This window comes from Micropterus dolomieu, linkage group LG07 (genome assembly GCF_021292245.1).
Source record: "Micropterus dolomieu isolate WLL.071019.BEF.003 ecotype Adirondacks linkage group LG07, ASM2129224v1, whole genome shotgun sequence".
Taxonomy (NCBI): Eukaryota; Metazoa; Chordata; class Actinopteri; order Centrarchiformes; family Centrarchidae; genus Micropterus; species Micropterus dolomieu.
This window is the reverse complement of record NC_060156.1, coordinates 12,347,085-12,369,638: the sequence shown is the minus strand read 5'-3', so window position 1 is coordinate 12,369,638 and position 22,554 is coordinate 12,347,085. Positions and strand designations below refer to the sequence as shown.

The following is a 22,554-nucleotide window of genomic DNA, read 5'->3' as shown; positions in this document are numbered from 1 at the left end:
AACAAACTGAAGGTAGAATGAGAGGATTTGTGCAGCTGTGTTCACACATGTAGGACTACATGTAAAGACATTAATTCTCCCCCAATACCATAGTCACTTCCAAATCAGGCTCAGTGACTAGAAACAATCATTTCCTTCACAAGTCAACATTTTCTCATGTGAGATCCAACCACGTTTTTCAAAAGATCTGGCTACTGACGGTCACAAGTAGGGAAGTTCTCTACTGAAAATATGTGTTAAATAAATTTAAAAATTTACAATGAAAACCATCAGTTTAACCTTACCTGGACTGGCAAGTACAGCCATCTCCAAACGCCAAACAAGGTATTTTATTTGTAATGCGTGTGTTGCGGTAGTTTAAGAACATAATATTCAGAGGCACCACATTGAGAAACACCTAACTCTCCAGACAAACTTCCCTTAGGGATCACGGGAGAGGGACCCTAAAGTGCAGAATTTGATTGCATATTTCAAAACTGAAGCAGTAAACATTGCTATTATAATTTTATAAGACTCGAGCATACAAAGCTAAAACAATGAGCTAACAAGTCTAAAAGCTGCAAAGAACTACATATTTGGGGGTTAATTTTTAGTGGATTTAACATTACTAGTGGCAATTCTTTCACATTACATAAAGTAATTTTAATTACTCAATGAACCAATCAGATAAAGCCAAGCTTTTAGATGTGCGCCCAGTTATCTAAAAACTGTATGCACAGATCCTTCAATAATTTGTGTGCACTTATCATTGCTTACATTGACATATGGTTAAACTATGCTATTGTTGTACATAGTTGTTAAAAAGGCTTTATGGATCATGTTATTTGACCAGTACAATAGTCTGTGCATTACATGTTCCTTTACCATAAACCCATCATGTTCAGAGTTTTAAAGCTTCAGTAAGGTAAACTAACTATAAAACTATATTAGCACTCAAGAGTCACCTAGTTGGATAGGTGACTTCTGTAGTATTCTGCCCAAAGAGATGATTATTGTTAGATACATTTCCAAAATACAATTTTAGGCAGAAATGTGTTCTGTGATGTAGTAAGATAAATAAAGATGACCAAACTGACCTTGAAACTGAAACAACCCAAACAACCTACCACATCATTTTCTTTTACTACCATCCTGAGTCTGAAATCCAGCATTGTAAAAACATTGTGGCAACATTGTTTTGCTGCAGAAAGAAGCTTGGCATTTTTAAGTAGGATATATATTCTATGAACCCAAAGATGGCAGCTTTTCAGAATCAAAGCAAACATGTTGTTGCTAACTTAACATTTTCCAATTTATCAAATGAGTTTTCACAAGTTTCACACAACAACAACTTACTACATCCATATAGTTTCAATTTACTGTTATGCAACCATGCTACACAGGCAGGTGGCACAGGCTTGCAGAGAAATCAGCTTACACAGCACTGATAATGGTGGATTTCAGCATACAGTGGTCTCTCTTACTGAGATTTCCTGTAATCATCCTGAACAAAACTGAAATACCGAACATGCATCCAGTTTTTGTTTCAACGGAACAAAGCTTGAAAGAGAGCCAATTTCAGACAACCGAAATTAGGATGGAACGCATATCCAATGTACCTTTTGCAATAAGGTGGTTTTATTTACGGTGCCCACTTTTTTGCTCTTACCACAGCTCCTAGTCCACTGCTTTGTTTGCAAACAGTGCAACATCTGCCACTGCCTCTGCTCAATACATTATTTGATAAGCCAGACCTCCATTCCAGCATCCACCTGTAGGCAATGTTTTGTTTGTTTTTTGCCCTCGAGGGAAAGTTTACTGACATAATTCCTCACATACCTCCTCTTTGCTGAGCTTTGTGTATGCCTGCAGGGGTTGATGCGGAGCCTAACAGATGCCAAATACTGTTCATACTCTGTATCCACGTAATAAATGAGTCCCATGTGAGTTGGTGAGTTAAAATTTCCTTGCATGGGAAAGAATACTTGCTGATTCTGTGGGGAAACACTTTTGACCACCCACATCTTGCAGTATGGTTCTGCTGTCAAAATTTCCCTCAAGGGTGTAAACAAGTCAAACTAAGGCTGAAGTTACAAGTAAGTGCAAATAAAAACAGTTGAATGAAATCAACTTGACACTAAGAATAGCTACAGGTTGCCAGGCCAGAAAACATGTCAGAGATAAGTCTCTTCGCAGGTTGCTAGGGACACAAATGTGACTGCTACAGGCTGGGGGAAAAACAGAAGAGACACACACAGGACAAGAAAAACACAGGGCAACATAATATGTATTTAAACCCGGGGTCATGAGCCAGTAAGCATTTCTCATGCCATCGGGGCACATGAGAAGGACATCTAAGTTAGTGGAGTAAATAAGGCTGTGTCATTGACCACTGAGTTAAGATAACGTGTAATTCACTAAGCACACTGGCTGGATGTTCCCTGCTATGCCTCTGTAGTTACTAAAGGACAAAGAATCATTGTCATCAGGTGAGTGACGCTGTTGTAGTTTGAGGCAGACAGAAGAAGTCCATTGCAGTGAGCATAAAAAGGAACATCACGGACAAAGAAAAGGACAATATTTCAGTGAGAAGTGGTGGTGACATAAGAAGGGAAGGATGCAGTTTTCATAGTTTTTGAACTGTCCGCCCAGAATACAGAACTTAAAAGTGGCCGAACTCACAGTCCAATATTTTTTGGCAAACAACACTGAAGAGCTTGAGATACCAAGGGCAAAAATTGGATCCAGGTCACTCTAGTAGCTGCATCAACCTAAGCTTGCCAGAATATAGCTAAAAAGGAGAAAAACCTCACCTGTGGGAAAAATCCCTTTTTACTTCTCCGGAGTACATTTGCCTAATAAACCACCACAGGCGCTAAAAAAAAATTCCCGCCCCTTGTTGACTTGTCTCACAAGCCTTATGATACGTTTAGTGTACAAGACATCCACATTTCATGTTACCTCTAAACTTTACAAAAGTGGAGTGTAAGCATACTATTTTGTTTCCCATGTGAAAACACCACTGTGTAATCATAATCTCAAAGCCAAAAAAAAAGGAAAAACATGTTACACTGGTTGCTGTGTTGTATAATATGATCCAGTTGTCTGAAAATCTGCTGGCTTGCAGGATAAGACATGAGGTGTCTTTTATGGTGTCACTCTTCCCTACACTTAATCATTTGTACTTTCATGACAGCTACATTTCACTTCTCTGCGGTCATAGATTTTGCCTACATTTTTCTGTCACACCTATTGAGATACTGTAATTTGTTCTCCTCGCAGAAACTGTTCCCCACAGTCTCTACAGATGACTTAATTTCAGACTTGCAAATTACTTAACCTGGATACTAGTTTGCTCAATGCAATCCAAGCCCTAGATGGAAAAAACAGGTTTTGCTTTACTGAGAACCAATCCTGCATGGAAAGACCATTCTAGCCATGGAGCCTGCTAACGGCAAAGTAATCTATTCTGTGGAATAAAAGTTGCCCATTCATCATGGCCACAAATTAAAATGTATGAATTATCAACCTCAAGATAACATGTAATACCTAACTAATAATACAGACCATACGTCAGCAGACCCAGCTAAATCAGAACTGCAGATGTGGTGAACCACAGCAATGACAATTAGCTTTGGTTCAGTTTTCAGGACTAGCACTGACGACTGTCTGTAGTCAGAGGTTTGTAGAAATCACTGAAGACTCAACTACAAGAGGGAAGCTACTATTAGCATTGTGTTTCTCTTCTCGGGGAAATGAGTGTTGTTGGGCTGCTGGGCTAATCAGAAACAGAGACCCATTTTCTCCACGCCTCCGCCTCGCCACAGGGGACACAAAGCTGTTCTGTGTTTTAAAGGGCTCCTAAACAAAGAAGAATGCCAGAGACAGGAAGCGGAAAGGTTGCAAGACACCTCTGCATGCCTTCAGACATGGAAAAACCTGTGAATGACCCAAAGGTCACTCAGCCAAGGCCAGGACCTGCCATCACCCCCGACCTGAGTGGGTCCTACTGCATCTACATTGATACTGACACTTAAAGGATCCTTATGGAAATGTGTTTGTCTGGCGGTGAGTTAGATTTGCAGATACTGAAGATTTGATGCAGGGAATCTGAAGCTAGTTCTCTCTGTGGAGAGCATTCAACATGATCCATATGATGAGAGTTTATCCTAGCATTTCAATTGCTGATCCTACATCAGTATCGAATGTATGTCCTCTGTGTGTAAGAGTGAGGGTGTTAAAATTAAATTAATTAATCAGAAATTAATAACGATATATTTCCGCGGGGGCAGTGGTTAGCACTGTCGTCTCACAGCAAGAAAGTTGGGGGATCAATCCCCGGTTGCCCCCGGTTAATTGGTGTCTCTAAATTGTCCTTAGGTGTGAATGTGAGTGTGAGTGGTTGTCTGTCTTCGTGTGGCCCTGCGATGGACTGGCGACCTGTCCAGGGTGTACCCCGCCTTTCGCCCAATGTCAGCTGGGATTGGCTCCAGCCCCCCCGCGACCCTGTACACATGATAAGCGGTTGACGATGGATGGATGGATATTTCGGGGGACCGTGGTGGCTCAGGGGTTGAGGTGCTGACCATGAACCATAACAACCCCAGTTCGTGTTGGCCATGGACCTTTATTGCATGTCATTTCTTATCCCTCCCTCCTATCATCGCTCTACTATAACTCTTAATTAAAGGCATAAAATATTTCAACAATTCATTAACAGTGTGTGTACAAAATGAAGATTATAAAGCCCCTAATGTGTGGGATTTGAAGGATGGATTTGTAACAGCAGATAATATACTGGGTATGCTACCTTTCTGCGTTGTCAAACTACTCTTCACCAGTTCCTCTGACAACAGCACTAGCTCTCCATTTGTGTACAACCTGACAACTAATGGACATATTTAAGATCTAATAATGGAATTGGTATTTGTGATTCTGTGGCGGACATTATAAACACACAGATGCCCTTATGTAGGGGAAACTGATTTTTATTAAACACCATCCAAAGCTTACATTGGGTATAGTGTAAAAGCTGCCAGCAGAGCATTCACTTGCTGCATTCACAGCAGGTCATGGCTGATACAGGTTTCAGCCATATAGCATGCTAAAAAGATTATGGCAAAAGTTGTAATTTTGGTAGTTGGTTCTGAAAACAAGAGGCGCCACATAAAAGCTGGCCATTCAAGTACTGGTGAATAGGCTGCAGTGTGTCACGGTTACTGCTCTGCCATCTGACCATAACTTTATAACGCAGAGGGACACAAGGACAGAAACTCGCCAGTGCTATTTCAGTTACTTTCCTAAACCCTGGTTGGGGAAAGGCCTGCAATTTCAGTCCCCACTGTGGTCAAGGAAATCAACCCTTTCTAATTATACAGCGCTGCCCCAAGATGATGTAAAAATGATTACAGTCCTTTGCGTGCTCTTTTCTCCTCATCAAAGTGAAGGGCCAGAGCCCACGAGGACATGCAAAACCCATTAAAAACGGTTCAATATTATTTGAAGACATTGATTTAAAAAAATAAACATTAAAGTATAAATCAATTATTTGAGCAGGTCAATGTGAGTCAACCCTAAACATTTATTCCAACCAATGTTCCGTCTCACTGTCTCCTACATTTGCAGTAATGTCATAAAGATGGAAATGCTGTAATGTAAATCAAAACTAAATATAAAAAGGGAAATAGAAAACTGTCTGAATGCTGATAAAGGTATCTTCGTTGTTTGAAAATGCATAAAAGCATTTTTTAAAATAATTTTCACTCTTCTGTGTTTCTCTTACATTGTGATAACAGTATGTAGTGAATGGTTGTCCTGTAGAGCCTTTATTCCACATAGCAAAGTGATCAACTTATGAAATAAAAGTCAACCACAAAGAATGAAAACCCTTATCTTTTTCCATGCATGACCTAAGCGTCCTCCTGTTCCCCCTGCTAGCATACTTAGCATTGTCCAAACTCAATGCTGGATGCTTTCGCCTCTCAAGTAAATCTGTGCAATGGAATGTGATCTGTCACTCCTTGTGAGGGAGTGCAACGCACCCTGAAAGACACAGACCCTCTCCTTTGTCCAACAGAGGCTTGAACTGTCCAATAAAATGATATAATGTTAAGGCACATAACTCTAACACAACTCTCATACATGAAAGGTACATTTGACATTTGTCTACTGAATGTTCGGTCTGGATTGTAAATCAATACACTTCTCTGCTGAACAATAGTATACATAAATACAGTATATAATTACCAAAATAGAGTATCTCTTTTACTTCTCTACTTATAGTGTACTACAGTAGAAGTAGGCTCGTTTGGCCAACCATCTTTCAATTTCAGTCTCTCTCTCTCTCTCTGGGGAGTCAGTTAAATAGTGTTTCAACGGCAATAAATTACATTAATTTCCACAGAAACTTCGTCACCAAAGATGAACAATGACCTGTGTTGAACCCAAGTCGAGAGGAGAGAAGAGTAGAAAGGTTAGCTGATGCACATTGACCTATTGAACCACATCACTGTGTCTGTCTGAAAGGGAAGTCAGGCTTCAGTTGGTACTGGTTTTAAAAACAGGTGTCATATTGACGCTGGTGTCAAATGATTTCCAACAATACACAGCCCAAATGATAGATAACATTTCAGTAATGCTCATGATATGCGCTTTAAGTTAAGTGTGTATTTCTTGTGCTGAGATGTAATTTTGGGGGAAAACAATTGTGGTTTAAAGAGTCCCTACAGAGTGACCCTCCAGGTGACCACATGATGTTGGAGTTATCTCCCTTCTGTATCACAATGACCAAGGCAGCAACACAAGAAAGTGATAGTAAGTTGAATATTTATTAGGATTGTGTGCCTACTGTAATAAAGATCTGACAATAAAATTTTTAAGTGAGTTACGGCATGTAATGTAGCAAAGTTTCAAGTCATGATATATACCAAGACAGAATAACTGAATTAGCAGAGAGGAACAGCAGTGTTTCTGTTAGTTTGTCCACTGCCTGCTGTATTCAGGCAAACCACAAGGAGTACTATTGATGGTGCAAACTATTTAGGCAAAAGATTGTTATACTAGAAAAGTCTATTTATACAATATGAGCCATAATCCTAATCAAGTTTCCCTCCATATACATATACTGTACACACAACCACGCAAACAATTACTCGATTAGCTCCTCACTAGTTAATTTTAGGGGCCACAGAGAAAATGAACAGAGGCTATAATTAATGCAGATTCTTTCAGTCGACACACAAAGCACGATGACCATAGGACAATCCACCAAAGGGGGAATTCTCCCGCTAGACTGAGTGCTAATGTGGATTCCTTGTGTACTTCCGAGGCCAGGGTGACAGTCTCACAAAAGCTGTCATGGTTAACACACAGCAACCCACAGAGAAGAGAGTGAGAGCCAGACAACAAGGGATACAGCGTGGGGGAGGGTGCTCAGTACACATAGTCAATGATCTAGAAAGGACAAATCAGATCTAATATGTTAATAAGATGCAAATCTGTTCAAGAAATAAAATATAATAATAATATAAACATTTGCCATACAAACAATATGTGAAATGCTATGGAGGCGTGTAAAGTGTTTTTCCCATAAGGCCATTCTAATTTCAGACCCGTTTACTCAGTCAGTGGTAGCCATAGGAACAGTCAAAATACTCTATGAGGCTGCCTGACAAAAGACTGTAAAACTCAGACTGATGTAAGTGATAAATAAATCATAAAGCAAACCAAGTGTGTTAGGTCTCTTGCAACACATTTGTCACATTGTTTATGCATCATTGTCCACCCGGCTTCATTTCTTGTGCAGAATTAAGTATATAAGGAATAAAAGGAAACCAATGTGACATCTCTTCCTTGCAGCATCTAGTTTTCTTGTCTTTTCACTCTTGTTTATCGTATGTTAAGTATTTAAGCACGACTGCCCACATCCCTCCTGTGGGCATATTTTCTACCGTGAAATGTCAATTTTGTCTGCAACAATCAAATTCCATTAACTCCAACTATCCTGAGCAACTCACTTACTAGTTTCAAAGGATTACTCATCTATGCTGGTGGCCCTGGAGGAGGGAAAACAAATCTGACAGTGTCTTTAGTTTTAGCTTGTCAGAAACAGGAACCGTTCCAGCAGCTTTGAAACCCTCAACTCAAATTTATATGCACTTGATAATGATAACAAATTAGCTGCTTTATGCAAAAGCTAAGATGCTGTAGGCAAAGCAAGACTGTAAAATGTTCTGAATGCCAAAGACTAAGACTGTCTGTCTCTCACTTTCCCTCTGATGCACACTCTGCAGTGGCCTGAGCTCTGGAATGCCTTCCCCACTGGCCCCAGGGGAAGAGAGACTGACAGGGAGGGGTGAATGTGTGTCTTGGGGAGAAGAAGTACAGGAGGAGGAGGAGGAGGAGGATGGGGAGGAGGGGGGTAGCACTGGGCAGGCACCATGACACTCCCATACCTCTTCATAAACCACCAATTTAAGTGGGAATGGAAAAGAAAATATGGAGGTAGACAATATCGTTACCTTGTTTTATTTTAAGATTTGTGACAGGGAAGAAATAGAAAGGCCAGTAAGTGGTCGCACAGAGGAAAAATATTGTGTGCTACATCATAGTACAAAAGTGAAGCAGGTTTTAATTAGACCATTAGACTCACTGAGTAAGAGGATATTACCACGAATACAGATGAACTGCTTGACCTACCCTAGAAGAATCTAAACAGAGAAGAGCAAGTATGCTATATTTGTGAAAATGCACAATACTAGCCTATGATTGCACACATTTGGTTTATCCAACACAGACTTAGAAAGTACAGCATATTGATGGTGAGATCTTGCAATGACACTACGTGTGTGTTTACGCCATCCATCAGTGTCAAGGTCGCTCCTGAGTACAGTGTTCTCAAAGGTAAACAAAGGGCAGGAAGAGCATTTCTGTATTTCTTCCACTGAAATTTAACACTGAAAGGAGGTAGCGTGTAGGAAGAAAACACCTAGAAATTTAAAAGGAAAATATTGTTCTTATGTGTAGACAAAAGATAATAGCACGCATAACACAAATGCAAATTTTTGCCCATCCATGAAAATCTAGATTAACCAAGTGGCCAATTTGAGTTGCCACGGGCTTGACCTTGTTTCATCAGAGCTTTGGAATAAATTAGGGCAGGTCCACTGGCTGGAGAGTTATTGATATTCATGCTAGCAGTATTGTGTGTGAGGTCCCAATATGACCGTCTATCCTCAGGCCTCCTCAGTCCCAGGCTTTATAGGCAAGTGAGGCACATTGTTCACTCCGACACTGCGGAAAAATAACCCGCTCACCTCCTATCCACTCTCATCCAACAAAAACTAATCCTAACCAGAGCTCTTCGCGTGGTCTTAGGGAGCCAGCTGTTGTCTGTGATCTAACACTCAATTAGTAGTTCCTAGCAAGATTTTTTACATTCTATACATACCTGAGAACATACCTACAACAACTGAGGCCTTGTAAAGAAGAGATAATACACTGACACTCTGCATTACAGACATGGATTGCAGAGTGACATAATGGTTTTATGTTTCTTAATGTTCTTATGTTTCTTTCTGGTAGCATCCCCGATCAACAGTCTAGGCACAAAAAGAGAGTGACAAATTACCTCATGATAAAAGTCTTGATTTATAATAACACTGTTACACGGTCTCTTTTTACTGTTGTTGAGCTACAGATGCATTCATGCTTTTACAGTGAAGCCATAAAATGTCTCACATGGGTTTTACATGGGGTTAATCACTAGAGCCTGACCGATATATCGGCCAGCCGATATTATCGGCCGATATGATTTAAATGCATTTAATTGGCATCAGCGTTTAAAACAGCAGATATATCACTATTGATAAAGAAACAGACAGACAGATCCTTCATTGATGTCATGAGTGTTGCATAGTTTGCCCACCAGAGGGAGCTCTGCAGTTCCTCTGTTAACAACACTGCCTTACCACAAAAACCACAGAAGAAAACAGGAGACTGTATTAGCAGTGGGTTGGTCCTTTGTCACGTTAATTACATGACTTAAATAATTATAATAAAAAAATAAAAACAGACTCAATCACTTCTCCTCTCCTGAAAACATTCATGACTTGCTAACCCTCCCATTTGTCATTGCCCTCTCCCGGCTTCCTCCTGGCTCAGCAGCATGTTTAATGTCACGGTAGTTGGGTGTTGAAAGCTACACTGCTGACAAACGTGATTGTAGATTTATTTCTGAAACAGTGTGGCAGTAGCAAACGGTCATATTTATATAAACGTGAACTCAACAATAAACTAACATGGCTTCCTGTAGCTCCTCTTTGTTGTTAAGTTGTGGAGACTCTAATCTATTGTAATTTATTAGCATAATCCATTTATTAGTAGTAGTATTAGTATTATAGCCCACATACAGAACAGCTTTCACTATTGCCCTGTTCTAAGTGTAGTTTAGACAGGAAAGGGGTCTACAATCCAAATAATTTTCAAAATAAAAATTTTGCCTCATAAATCTGCTCTTTTTCACTTTAATATCTGCATCGGCCCCCAAAAATATCGGTTGGGCTCTATTAATTACATCAATGTCCTTTACCAGTCACAGGAACAGCTGGTACAGTCCAAGCAAAGGAGAGATGGATGATAGATGACTGGGCACACCATACAATGATCAATCATTTTAACGCTGCGAACACAGCTCTGGGGCCACTGTGCTTGAAAGTGGAGTTTTCAGCTGTCCCACAGTCTCTGATTTCTCCCAATCACGGCACTTTTAGCAAAGTTCCACTTCCAGTTTCTGTATGTTAACAATATGTATAAAGCAGCTCTGAGACAAAAAGGGGAATTTATTTCCTGGCCAGAGATGTGGTCTGGAGTCCTAGGTTGCTGTGGGGATCTGGTTTAGCAACAGATTTGGACTGCCATTAGCACAGGTCATTAGGCAGAGCCCTCTTCTGGGGCCAGGTGAGGTCATGAGAACCACTAACCCCTGCACAACAGCCTGTTCAGTAACGTTAAATGGACGAGGACGTGGCACAATGGCTGTCCATCCATTCCTTCCAAAGAGCCTAATCCCATAAGCAAACAAGACGCAGGGCCAATCTTACAGCTTTTTAGCATCTCTGAAAATTAATTAAAAATTAATGGTGAATCTGTGTGAGTTTAGCATCAATCACATTAGCCTCATTTGATGTATTTAGAGGGTCGATAGGAATGTCTATTCAGCCATTGTCATTAGTGGATGATATCCTGATTTGTTATTTTCAAGATTAAAAATGCAAGAAAAACATAATTACCCCATCTGACACTGCACATGCCTCTTGCACAACTCCAACAGAACACACCCCATTTTCTATTCTGCTCTAACCACTTTTGTTAGGCATTAATAAACTTTACCTACAGAGTTTTCAAATAAAGAATGATCTTGAAATGCCACCTTTAAGAAAAAGAGAGATGTAAATATGAAGAGGGAGCACTCTATACAAACTGCTCCTCTATACAATAAGCACCATCCCCTGTTCCTTTGAGGCTGGGCACAAAGGAACTGAGGTCATTAGTTCAGCCTGTCTCAAACCCTCCTGAGCTAAGGACGGCAAGACATTCAACTGCAAGCACAATTACAAAAAAAAAGTCTCTGTGCTCAGAAATGCAGAACAGAGCAGCGCAGAGCAAAGAAGGATAGAGGAGAGAGAGAGCCCAAGGCTGAACAGAGGTCTCCACAGACACCCACACAGACTTTTATGAGAGTCAGACACTGTGACAGCATGGGTTGGTGTCTGCACAGAAAGATGGCGATAGATGAGAAAAACACAACCCTCAAAACTCTTGAAAAAATATCAAAGCAAAGAGAAGTTAGGCAATGAACAGCTAGTACTTTGTACATCCTATAGGTGTCAGAGTAGTCTCCTGCCTAAAAAGCATGTTAAGTGTTCATTTAGATCACAGACAAAAGGATGTTAAAAAGGTATAAAAGCGGAAACGGAAAATCAGACAGATGGAATGTGTCTGCCCAGACAGGTCACGCTGTAATTAGAAAAACCAGTAACCTGCTGACCTCTCCAACCAATGAACTGCACATCTAAAAACACCCTGGCATGTTAACTGATAAAATGTTCTTCCTCCTCTTTGAAGTAGCAAAAGAAACTATTTGGCAGACTTGGGGGACTATGACTGGTGTGTTGCTATGCTGTAGATGACATCACCCCCTGCTTTCTCTGAGTCCTCGTGTATTTGTTTGGCTTCTTGTCCGTTGCTGTGCGCAGTTTTCCAAGGTCACAGGCAGCATCGATGCTGAGTGTATGAGAGCCAAATTAGGGTAATGAAGAGTGGTCACTGGAAGTAACGGCAGAGAGCGAGAGCCCCTGGGAACCACGGAAGAATTTCCCCAAAATCTTCCCAGTCATGAGCCACTAGGCAGGAAGAGCAGTGCCAGCTTTCACCATTAGCTAGAGCATTTAGCTCTTCTACATGTGCTGTTGGTTGAACATCACCAAAAAACTACAGACTACAGATGCTGCCTTAGTCCCTTTTCAAAAATTGTAGGGCCACATTTTGGCAACAAAAGATAAAGTTTGATGCATTGAATGTGATTAGAAAACGATGAGCTCCATAGACTTTCTTCTTAGAAGTCATGTGAAAGTTAAATGTAGCCAGGGCTTGTTGTAAAAGAAAACAGTGAGCCTGGCCGACCAGGTTCACCGTTTCCCCTGAGAGCCCTTATTTTGCTTTTCAGAAGGAGAGACAGGGAGTGTCTAATGTGGATACACCTGAGGTTTGTGTGGTTGTGTGTGTGTGTGTGTGTGTGTGTGTATTTGTACACGAATGTGTGTAAGTGAAAGATGTGGTTTGAGCTACGCCCCGCTAATCGTTGCCTGCCGGCTGCACACTGCTTTGATACCCATGTAGGTCTGTGCACTCAATGGTCTCCTTTGTAAATCAGGTGCATTCTTTTCTCCACCATTTTAAATCCTACCAAGACTGTCTGGACATGGAAATCCAGACAAATATGACTGGGAGAAAAAATAGCAAACACAGGCCAAAAAGCAAATTCACAATTGTCAGCAACGTTTTCTTTTAATTAAAAGGTACAAGAAGGTTATTGGATGGTAACCTAGATATAACCCTAGAGGTGTTTTAAGTGAAACTCCTTTGAATATCTATTTGTCACATAATGTTTAGAGTGGCTTCATAGCTGCACAAGCTTTTTCAGTATGAAGTTTTTCCAAAAGGAAAACCACAAGCTGATGATAAAGGAGTCAGTGGTTCTGGTCTGAGCACTACTTATGGTTAATCAAAGGATGTTAATAATGCATCTTGAGGTTGCCTGCTGCTCTCTATGTCTCTTGTCGCTCTGTCTCTGTATGCATGTGGAGTCTGTCTTCCTATCCTGCACAGGTCACATACTGTATATAATCAGTGGTCTAGACATCCTGTGGTTGACTGTGTGCATCTTGTTTGTCTATCTGACTTGGTTCAGCACACATAACTTTTAATTTTGCAACACCAAATCTATGTAAAGAACAGTTTCCCTTTTTTTGTTAATACATTTCTGCCTCTATATATCAGCATCAAGACTGTGAAGTACATGAACACTGGTGTGACTAAATGCTTCCTCTACTGTTACCGTAGTGTCTTACAGATACTACACACCAGTACTACACCCATGTATTCCTAATTCACCTGGAGCACTCACTTATCCTTGGCGTAAGAGCAGTTTTCCCGTGAAGGAAACGTTCAAACTTCCACCCACAACGGAAGAACACTGCAAGGGAGTTTTCATTAAGTTCCCTTACAAGCCACAGGACAAGGAGGGAGCGTGTCTCAAAATGGCTGCGGTAGATATGGCTAGAGAGGAGGCTGCCACCCAGCTGTTCACAGAGAAGAACCGGACTATCACAGGCAGTTCAACACTGGAACCTGTGGGCAGACTCTTTTACTGAGTGGTGTTTGTTAATGTCTGAGGGAAGGGGAGGCCACCACATACATGTCAGCGAGAAAGGTCGATGTGATCCTGCATCCGGTTTAGTCCTGTCCCTCAATGATGTTGAAGACAAATAACAGACACCCCAGTACTTAAAAACTAACTTGTGCCCATTTTAGCAACATGAAGCGCATCCATTGCCGGTTAGACCATTACTTTTCTGGAGTCAAACTGGTTGGCACACATTTAAAAGACCAGAGAGAACATTTTAGGACAAAGGCAAACCTGGTGAGTGTTTTAGTATTTAACTAATAATGTTTCCCTGAAAGAACAGCCTGTGGTTAATTCTGACTCACGTGAAACAAAGATGAAACAGTTCAATTTCTGATAGCCCATAAGAAACATTATTATTCCTGGGCAACAAAGGTTTGTGGAAAAAAAAGCTGTTTTAGCTGCACTAACTATCAAAAGCTAGAGTTCTATTAAATAACTTTTTTTGAGAAAAGACTTTATGATTATACTTTTATATTTGCCCAGTACTCAACATAAACAGCTTATTTGTCCAAACAAACCGCTTTTGTTTGGATGGACACAACTGTCCAACCACCTGTGGTTATTGTTTATTGAGGAAAGTCTTCTCATAACTGTAACAATTCCTCATGTTACACCCTGAGGGCAGCTGAAAATAGAGAATACAGACAACAGGGAAAGAATCTCAGCAATTTAAGCTGCAATATTTAACTGTATCACCACAGGGAGGGAATACACAATACACACAACAGAAGAGAGATTACAGAAATCAGGGAGGAAATCTCTGCATAGTTTGCTGCTTTGTTCGGTTTAACTAAACCACAATAAACAACAATATCAACAAAAACTGAGCATTATAAGCTTTACAAATGAAGTCTTTATTGCAGGGCTATTGAGTTAAACCTAACTCTATTTTCACTGTGCTTCAATTTCAAACAAAACAAAATCCTGCTTTGTAACTAATTTGCTGTTGTCTGACCCTTGGCAACAAATCACTGTTTCGTGTCAAAACATCCGAGAAACTCACACAAACTGCAGAGACAGCATGTACCAGTCACCATCACAGCTGAGGCAACAGTGTAGAGCTTAATGGTCTCTCTCTCTCTGACACACACATACACACAAACACACACCATTAGTTTGTGTATGGGTTCTCTACATCATTACCATTCCCTTCAGCTTTCAATTTATCTTCCTGAAATCTAAATGATTGAATCTCCTTATCAGAAATTGCTTCTTTAAAAATTACATTACAGACTTAAAAATTCTGCAAGGCTGTAAACCTTCAAGTCTGCTTATCCTCGTTTGTAGCATATTTTCTTTTTTGTGTCTGAAGAGAAAAACCACCCCCTGCTGTGGGAGACTTACGGTAATAAAACTAAAATAGCCACATGTTCTGTCTTTAGCTGCAAGTCATGCTGCATTTGAAAACAACACAGAAAAAGTCATATTTTGGTGCTTTTTTTGGTGCAGATGCAGTTGTTTTCAAAAAAGCCATTAGGCATCCATGTACATGTAAACTGCCGACGTAACTGCCTTTGTTCCTTCCTCACATTTTAATGGTTAAACCTACCATTCTTTGATTCTTGACAATTGGCTTGGACAATATCAAGGTATTACGGTATACTGGGGTATTTAGAAACCGGTATGACTTTCAATACCGTCAAAATACATGCTCCTCTGATGCTATATTGAGGTTATCTATTACAGTGTCACTCTCAATGTAGGCGGGCGACACCACATGAAACTGCCTGACATCATCTTTAATGCAACAATGCGATAACCCCATGCTGTCAGCATGCAATCCAAGACAATTACTGTCCCAGTAGTTTCACTGATGGTAAATTAAAAGTTAAAGCAGGGCAGAGGTTTAACACCCCTTTTCTGTGCTGGCAGGTCAACAACAGAACTACTGCCTCCCTTCCAGCCAGGTGCGTGACTGGCTTCAGTCTCTGTGCAGCCAAACAATTAAAGAAAAGCCCTGCCAACTGGTGGTGGTCGCATATCTGTTTGTGTGTACATGGCATGTCTGTGTGTGGTGAAGGAATAAACAGCTGAAACTGTTGTCAGCTTCAAAGAGTCCATGGAAATGCATGCTAGTGTGATTAACACTGCGTCACCCACAACAGACAGACAACTGTCTGGCAGCTGCCTCTAGCAGCTGAGCTCATGGAGTGGTAAGTTGAAGGGTCTTCAGAGGCATTATCCAACCCAAACAGTCACACGCAGCAATTAAAGCTGAGTCAAAAACACTGTTTCTCCAGGTCACAACATAAGCAGATACTAACTGACAAAACTCCCAGGACAGCAGCAACATTTAGAAGCCGTATACTTTACTCAAGAAGAGACATTAAAGGAAGTCAGCAAGTGGGGCGACAGACCACTTTTGTCTAAGAGAGAATCAAACCTAGGTGGAAAAATGCAGACTTCAAATGTCCTTCGCGTTCACCAATCCACCAATGGGATTTCACATGGCTTAAAGTTTAGCTTCACTTCATTTCACCAATTTACACTGCAATCAAATGTACTTTTGTAGACTGGTACGAAGAACTAACTGATGACATGTGGCTTAATTACCTGCACTGTGGACTGTCGCAACCCTATCTGCCTGAACGCCCTGCCTGCATGATGGGTTTTCACGTTGAACTTCACATAAAAAATTGAAGAGAGCAAGACTGACAAATCCACAGGTGGTTTGAAAGGTGACAATTGCTACCTTGGTATGATGTTCTAAAGCCGGTACACGTTTAATAATTGTGTGGGTGCACCCAGAGGAGAATTACTGCCACACACTGTTACTTCAGCAACTCTGTTGTTGAAGAATGTTTGCATCAGGAGGAAAGACAAACTTGCCACATGACAAGACACCGTCCCACAACAATTTTACCAACTTAGAACAATCAATGAACTACAAACCAGACGATGCTGTGGATTAATAGCAAGTCAGAGGTGAAAGCCACAGTAAAATCTGAGAGGGCTGTATCCTTGAAGAGAACACCAATTAAAACACTGCTTGATTCTTGACAATATAATCATCTTATTGTGCCTTGGGGTCCCAAATCTATTAACTCCAGTGACGGCCTACTTGCAATGTAAACTTTCTCAGAAAATGTTGACATCAAAGGGAACAAGCCACAGCAAACTAGCGTCCCACTTCCAGAATGGCAGACCATAAAAAAAAAAAAAAAAAAAAAAAGTACTTAAAAGGGATTAAAAAGGCCAATTCCAAACTGATTCCTTACAGAGTCTAGCAAGCGAGGTCGAGGATCTAGGAGGACCACATGATGGAGAGACTTAAATTAGCAAACTCTGTGTTTTTGTGGTCTTGGCAATGGGGAGATCCCAAAGGAGAGCTAATGACTGTAGTGGTATCTGGCTTAGGGGCCAAGTTTCCTTGACTGCTTTAAAGTTGCCTCCAGTCCATAGCCACCATGTCATGAGCAACATATGCTGAGCTATCTTGCAATTATACCATTATCAAGGCTTTTCCTCCCACTGATTTCTATTATATGCTGCTAAGCAGATTTTACAGGAACTTTGTCCTTCTGGTCCTTCTGAAGGAAGGAAAGTCCGTAAAGTCTGACCTATAAGAATGCAAGCAGCAACGTTAAAATCAATGGGGTTGACTAATAAATACAATTTTCATTCATCAGCAAAAAACAAAACCTGCCAAGAACAAAATGATTAACCGTACCAACTTTGCTTCTGACAACCGATAAATACCAACACCAATTGGGTGAAAGCTCGTGCAGACTACACGTATTTCAGCGTCAGCCAATCACTGTGCTGTTCACACTACACAACTTTCCGTCTTGTGAAGGGATCTTGAAGTCATTGTGGCGTTCACACTACGTGACTGATCGGTCACAGGGGGTCAAACACTACGCGAGCTGACAGCGGCTGTGTCACCTGATGCTGGTCTCCAAACCACGTTTTGTCAAAAAACACATGTGAAATGTGAAACAGGATATGACACAAACCTACACAAGAAAAAGCTGTTGTTTGTTATTATAAAGATAGCAATTATAAAGACAAAAATATGGGTGAAAGACTAGATTAGCACACGCAGGTAGCAGGGATCATCCATACTACAGAGAGAGCTGAAGATCAGTAAAAGTGTTTTGTAGTGAAAAGGTAGCTGCCTTCTCTCATTGGCTGGATGTGGATGTCGAGTCAGCTGACTCCTCCAGATATTTGGCATGCTAGATATCTGGCTGGCGTCTGCGAGGTGTCAGTGATGTGTTTTGATACATCATTAAGTACTTCACACATAACTACTGGCGACAGCAAATCGATCGCTGATTTACACCCTAATAGTGGTCGAGCTCACCGACCAGCATATCGAGCTAAAAATCGTGTCTAGGCTTGAGACTTTGCCCCAATACTGATAAAAATCTCAAACATAACACTGATGCCGTATCAACCAAATTAATCAAATCCCTGACCATGATCGAATTTGAAAAGACCCGAAAGATGGAAATGTGTATAATAAAAGATGACAAAACTCCAATACAGCTTTCTTTCCCAAACCATTTGGGATCAAAAAGGAAATCTTTTTTAAGCCTCGCAGAAGGTACTGTGAATATTAAATGTGCAATATGGTACTATCTTGTTTCAGAAACCATTAACTATACTGCAGTGTACCCAATTTGATTAACACGCCGTTCGCCGTCAGGGCCTCCATGTTACAAACCTCATTTCAGATCCCAGGAAGGACAAATTCTCTACTTCAAGGACAACAGACAAGTAAACACAGGGTGAAACGACATGCAATTTAACACAAGAATAATGACCTACTGTAGCTGTTAATAGGGAATTTAATACGATGTATAACTTCTTAATCAAGATCTTTATAGGAACATAATGAAAACAACTTAAGGAATGACTCTTATTTGTTACATGCTATTACAGGTGATTGGCCGACAATCTTACAAGACATTATGCGCGTTTCATTGAGTGTGACATTCAAAAAAAGTCTTAAAGCCTGAAAATATAAATATATGCAGTAGAGATTTGTGACCCAGGAACAGTAGGACAAAGTGACGACCGCTAGCTGTTGTATCTCTGTGACCTCTCATCTGTCTTAAGAGCTCTAAACAACAGAGAGGAGTGGCCAGATTATATTGTCCCAGCATGAGAAAGGGAGACAGCGCTGCTTTGGCCTGATGGATGGGGTCCAACTGAGAGTGAGGCTGGGATAAAGGAGCAATATCCCGCCATAAAACTCTGCTGCTCCCAGCCTTCAGTTCACAGAACCTTCTGTGTTTTTAGTGTCTGTGTAAGTGAGTGTGGGTGGGTGTGGTTGTGGGTGTGTGTCTGGATAACAGGGAAGCTGTGTTATCAGAGTTATTCATACACGCGAGACAGGTTACAACAACTTGATAGAAAACAATGCGTACAATGCTAAATTCTCCCTCTGTACTGTAGTGGAGAGCTGTGGAGGAGACAGATGTGTTAAGCAAGTCTGAGTCTTTTCCCTTTAATTTAAGCACAGACTGTTGAGTGAAAGGATCACGTCAGACAAAGGCAGGGAGAGCAGAACTATGAGACATGTATCTACTGTATAAAGTGTTTGAACCAGACTACCTGTTAAAAAAACAGTCCTGAGGCGGTAAATCAAGTCTAGACTGGTAGATGTAATATAAGCATAAATGGTCATTTGTTATGTCAAGAGAGATCATTGAAGGGGGCGACAGTATGAACAAGAGACTAGTCAACAATGTATTGCTAGGCGTGACTCATGTTTAGTCATGTTGGAAAATACTACAGATTTTCAAAGGAAAAGAAAACATCTGTTATGACACAATAGTTCGGGTTGTCCCTACAGTCAAAATCTAATTTGAAAAAGATGGACGCTTATAGACATAACAATGGTTCTATGATTTTTGAGACGCAATGGGCTGGTGCTGGGGTCACACACTGTATCGCTGGTCTAACAGAATAATATGCTCCAAAACATCCCTAGACAGACTGTACAGGTCCTTACCATTATAACAACAGCCTTACTCTCAGTGTTGCATTCCTGTTGCTGTACCCAGTTTCAGTGTAAAGCTTCATGTTAAACAAAAATAATATCCTTTTCATATACTGTATATACTGTGCCAAATGCTTAATTAAAGCTCCATTTGAGTCATAGAGATGGTACTTACATAAACGAGTAAACGCAGTTTGGTTTAAAGTAAAGAACTAACTTGACCTGTAGTATTTTATTTTATTACTCGTGTGCAGACATCTTTTCCAGCTCTAACTGTGGGTATTTACATATGTGTCAATCACTTGGAACCACACAACACTCTTCAAAGAAAACGTTTCACAGACACAGGTGGTATAAGGCTAAATTATTGGCCATATATATCTAGGCAATTGCTGCAAATGATGGCTTAGATGACGGTATGTTTAAGTGCACACTTGAGATTTAGCATGCCTTTTGTGCTTTCATCTCAACTTTCTCTTCAGTTTACTTTAGCTTTGTTTAACTCACGTCAGTCTTCACATTCTCAATCTTTACTAAGCAGGATGTCTATGAAAGACACTTTATAAAGTTTCCACAGTCAGAAATGAATTTATAAACACTGAATATAAGGCGTGTGCCTCTGAAATAGAGTTTTTATCTACGCATGGGATATGCGTTCCCTGAAACCTAGCTTGCTGTTTTTCCTCCTGATCTTCCACATACCTGAATCCTTCTTACTCCCCTTTCCTCCATCTCTGTTCTTCTTCAGCACTGCCTTGAACATGTTAAGATTCTTGGAATCCTCTCTGTAGGGCCCCTGGGGGAAAAGAAAACAAAAAAAATTCAGTCATTCACAGCCATGACAAGACAAGAGAAATGCATCTTTTGTCAGTCATCCAAAACTATGGAAATTATCCAGTAACACAAACAGGTCTATTTCTTTTCATGGGACAGAACAGAGAAAACCATTCAAACCAACCCAAGTCTTCTTTTTACCTAAAACTAACCAAACAACATTAAATGTGTCCTCGAAAACCTAACATAGCAATGGCAACAGTGTATATCCGCATTTCATACTGCTTAGCTGGCACCCGCCTGGGACTTTTCCCACAGCACTCCCAATCCTGCAGGTCATCAGTGAAGGGGCACATGGAAAGAATGCTCTAATATTGAAACAGAAAAGGACATGTTCTGCTATCTTGTTATGCAGGAAAACACTCAAATGCCCTGAATTCCTCATGTAATTGATGCTATGTGGCTGAACTTGGCTTTTTGCTACTGCTTTCCACGGTTGTTCCCAAGCTAGTGTGCATTTTGAATCCTCAGAGTTAAACGATATAACATGAAATGAAGGTCCACCCTGGATATGCCTGGGTTGTTTACTTTGGGATTATTTATAGTCTTATGTAGCTGGACAATGATACTTAACTAAATACAGCAGAGGCTAAAACAGCTAATTTTGTGGGATTTTTGGTTTCTAACCCTCTAAACACATTATAGGCTGCTAAAGGCTACCATATTAATAGCAGCAGAGCAATCTTTCCAATAAAGAGAAAATAATCGTTTCAATCAAATAAGGGTGTGCTTTCTGCAAACAAAACACACAGTCCTTGCACTGAGTTCTCAACTCCAGAAGCCAGGCTTTCAATATCTAGGTCCTCTCACTGCTGTTGTGAGAGAGGCTATCGATCCGCCCTTTTTCATCCCTGATGGCATCAGATGAAACACTGAGGCCGCTGAATCAGTGATGGGAGGTGGAGGTGTAGGGGGAAAATCCCTGATGAGCCTCTGCATCTCAACTCAGCCTTGGCAGGTCAAAACATTTACTTTTCACAGGGTTTTACTCCACCAAGCCAAACTCTAAATCAAGATTATTAATTCAGAAGATAGCACATGATTACTGCATTTGTGTTTCAGTCTAAAGTACCTAGGGAACAAAATAATATAACATCAATGCCCTTCAATCAGTCTGTACCGGTTTCATTTAAAGTTGCCAAACAATCATTCAATATTCCCCTAACATCAACCCAGAGGGGCTACATAATACAATTCTGGGTCCAGCAGATTCAATCCAGCATCCTCTCTATGGAGATGAATTTACAGTCCTGGTTTCTTCTGCGGTGGCCTCGCTAGAAAATAAACACCAGACACTGGCGCCATCAGATCCAAGAGGTTGGGTGCTTTCAGTGAAACCATGACCTTGCCTTCTTCAAGCAGCAGCTAGCCTCTCAAATAAAAGCCATCCATAAGGTAAAGTGCTTTGCCAAGTAACACTTGAACTTAACATGTAAGGCTTTCGTAACAAAAATGATGCTAACATGTCAGCTCAGTTGATTTAAGTAATCTGGTCAGTCAACCCATACTGATGACAGGAGGATGACTACTAACTTTTGGCAGTGACTACGGTCAGCTGAAAGATGCCCAGAAATTCATAAAAAACATCTTCACTGCAACAACAGGTTATGACCATCAGAGGGAGCAAACCTTAGATCAGTAGTAGCCTCTATTCCTAACTAAATCAAACTTAGCATGTTCTCAGACTGCTGCCAGCAAATCACAGTAAGCCACTACAACTCTGGTGTGGTCGTTTAATTACTCTCACATGTCACAGTGAGGTGAGAAAAATTCCTTAAATTAAAAAGAAAACAGAACCAGGTTTTACTAACTGAACTAGTACAGC

The 22,554-nt window shown here is 40.7% G+C and overlaps 1 protein-coding gene across 4 annotated transcripts in view; it reads right to left on the bottom strand.

Annotated features, from left to right (window-relative positions):
• tanc1b (tetratricopeptide repeat, ankyrin repeat and coiled-coil containing 1b) overlaps positions 1-22,554 on the bottom strand; it is a 104,999-nt gene that overhangs the window by 71,270 nt on the left and 11,175 nt on the right. For all 4 annotated transcript variants that reach the window (XM_046053264.1, XM_046053263.1, XM_046053265.1 and 1 more), the window contains exon 2: positions 20,598-20,691. In XM_046053264.1, the coding sequence (XP_045909220.1) occupies positions 20,598-20,658 (61 nt within the window). In that variant the 5' untranslated portion in view covers positions 20,659-20,691. The remainder of the gene's footprint in view (positions 1-20,597; positions 20,692-22,554) is intronic.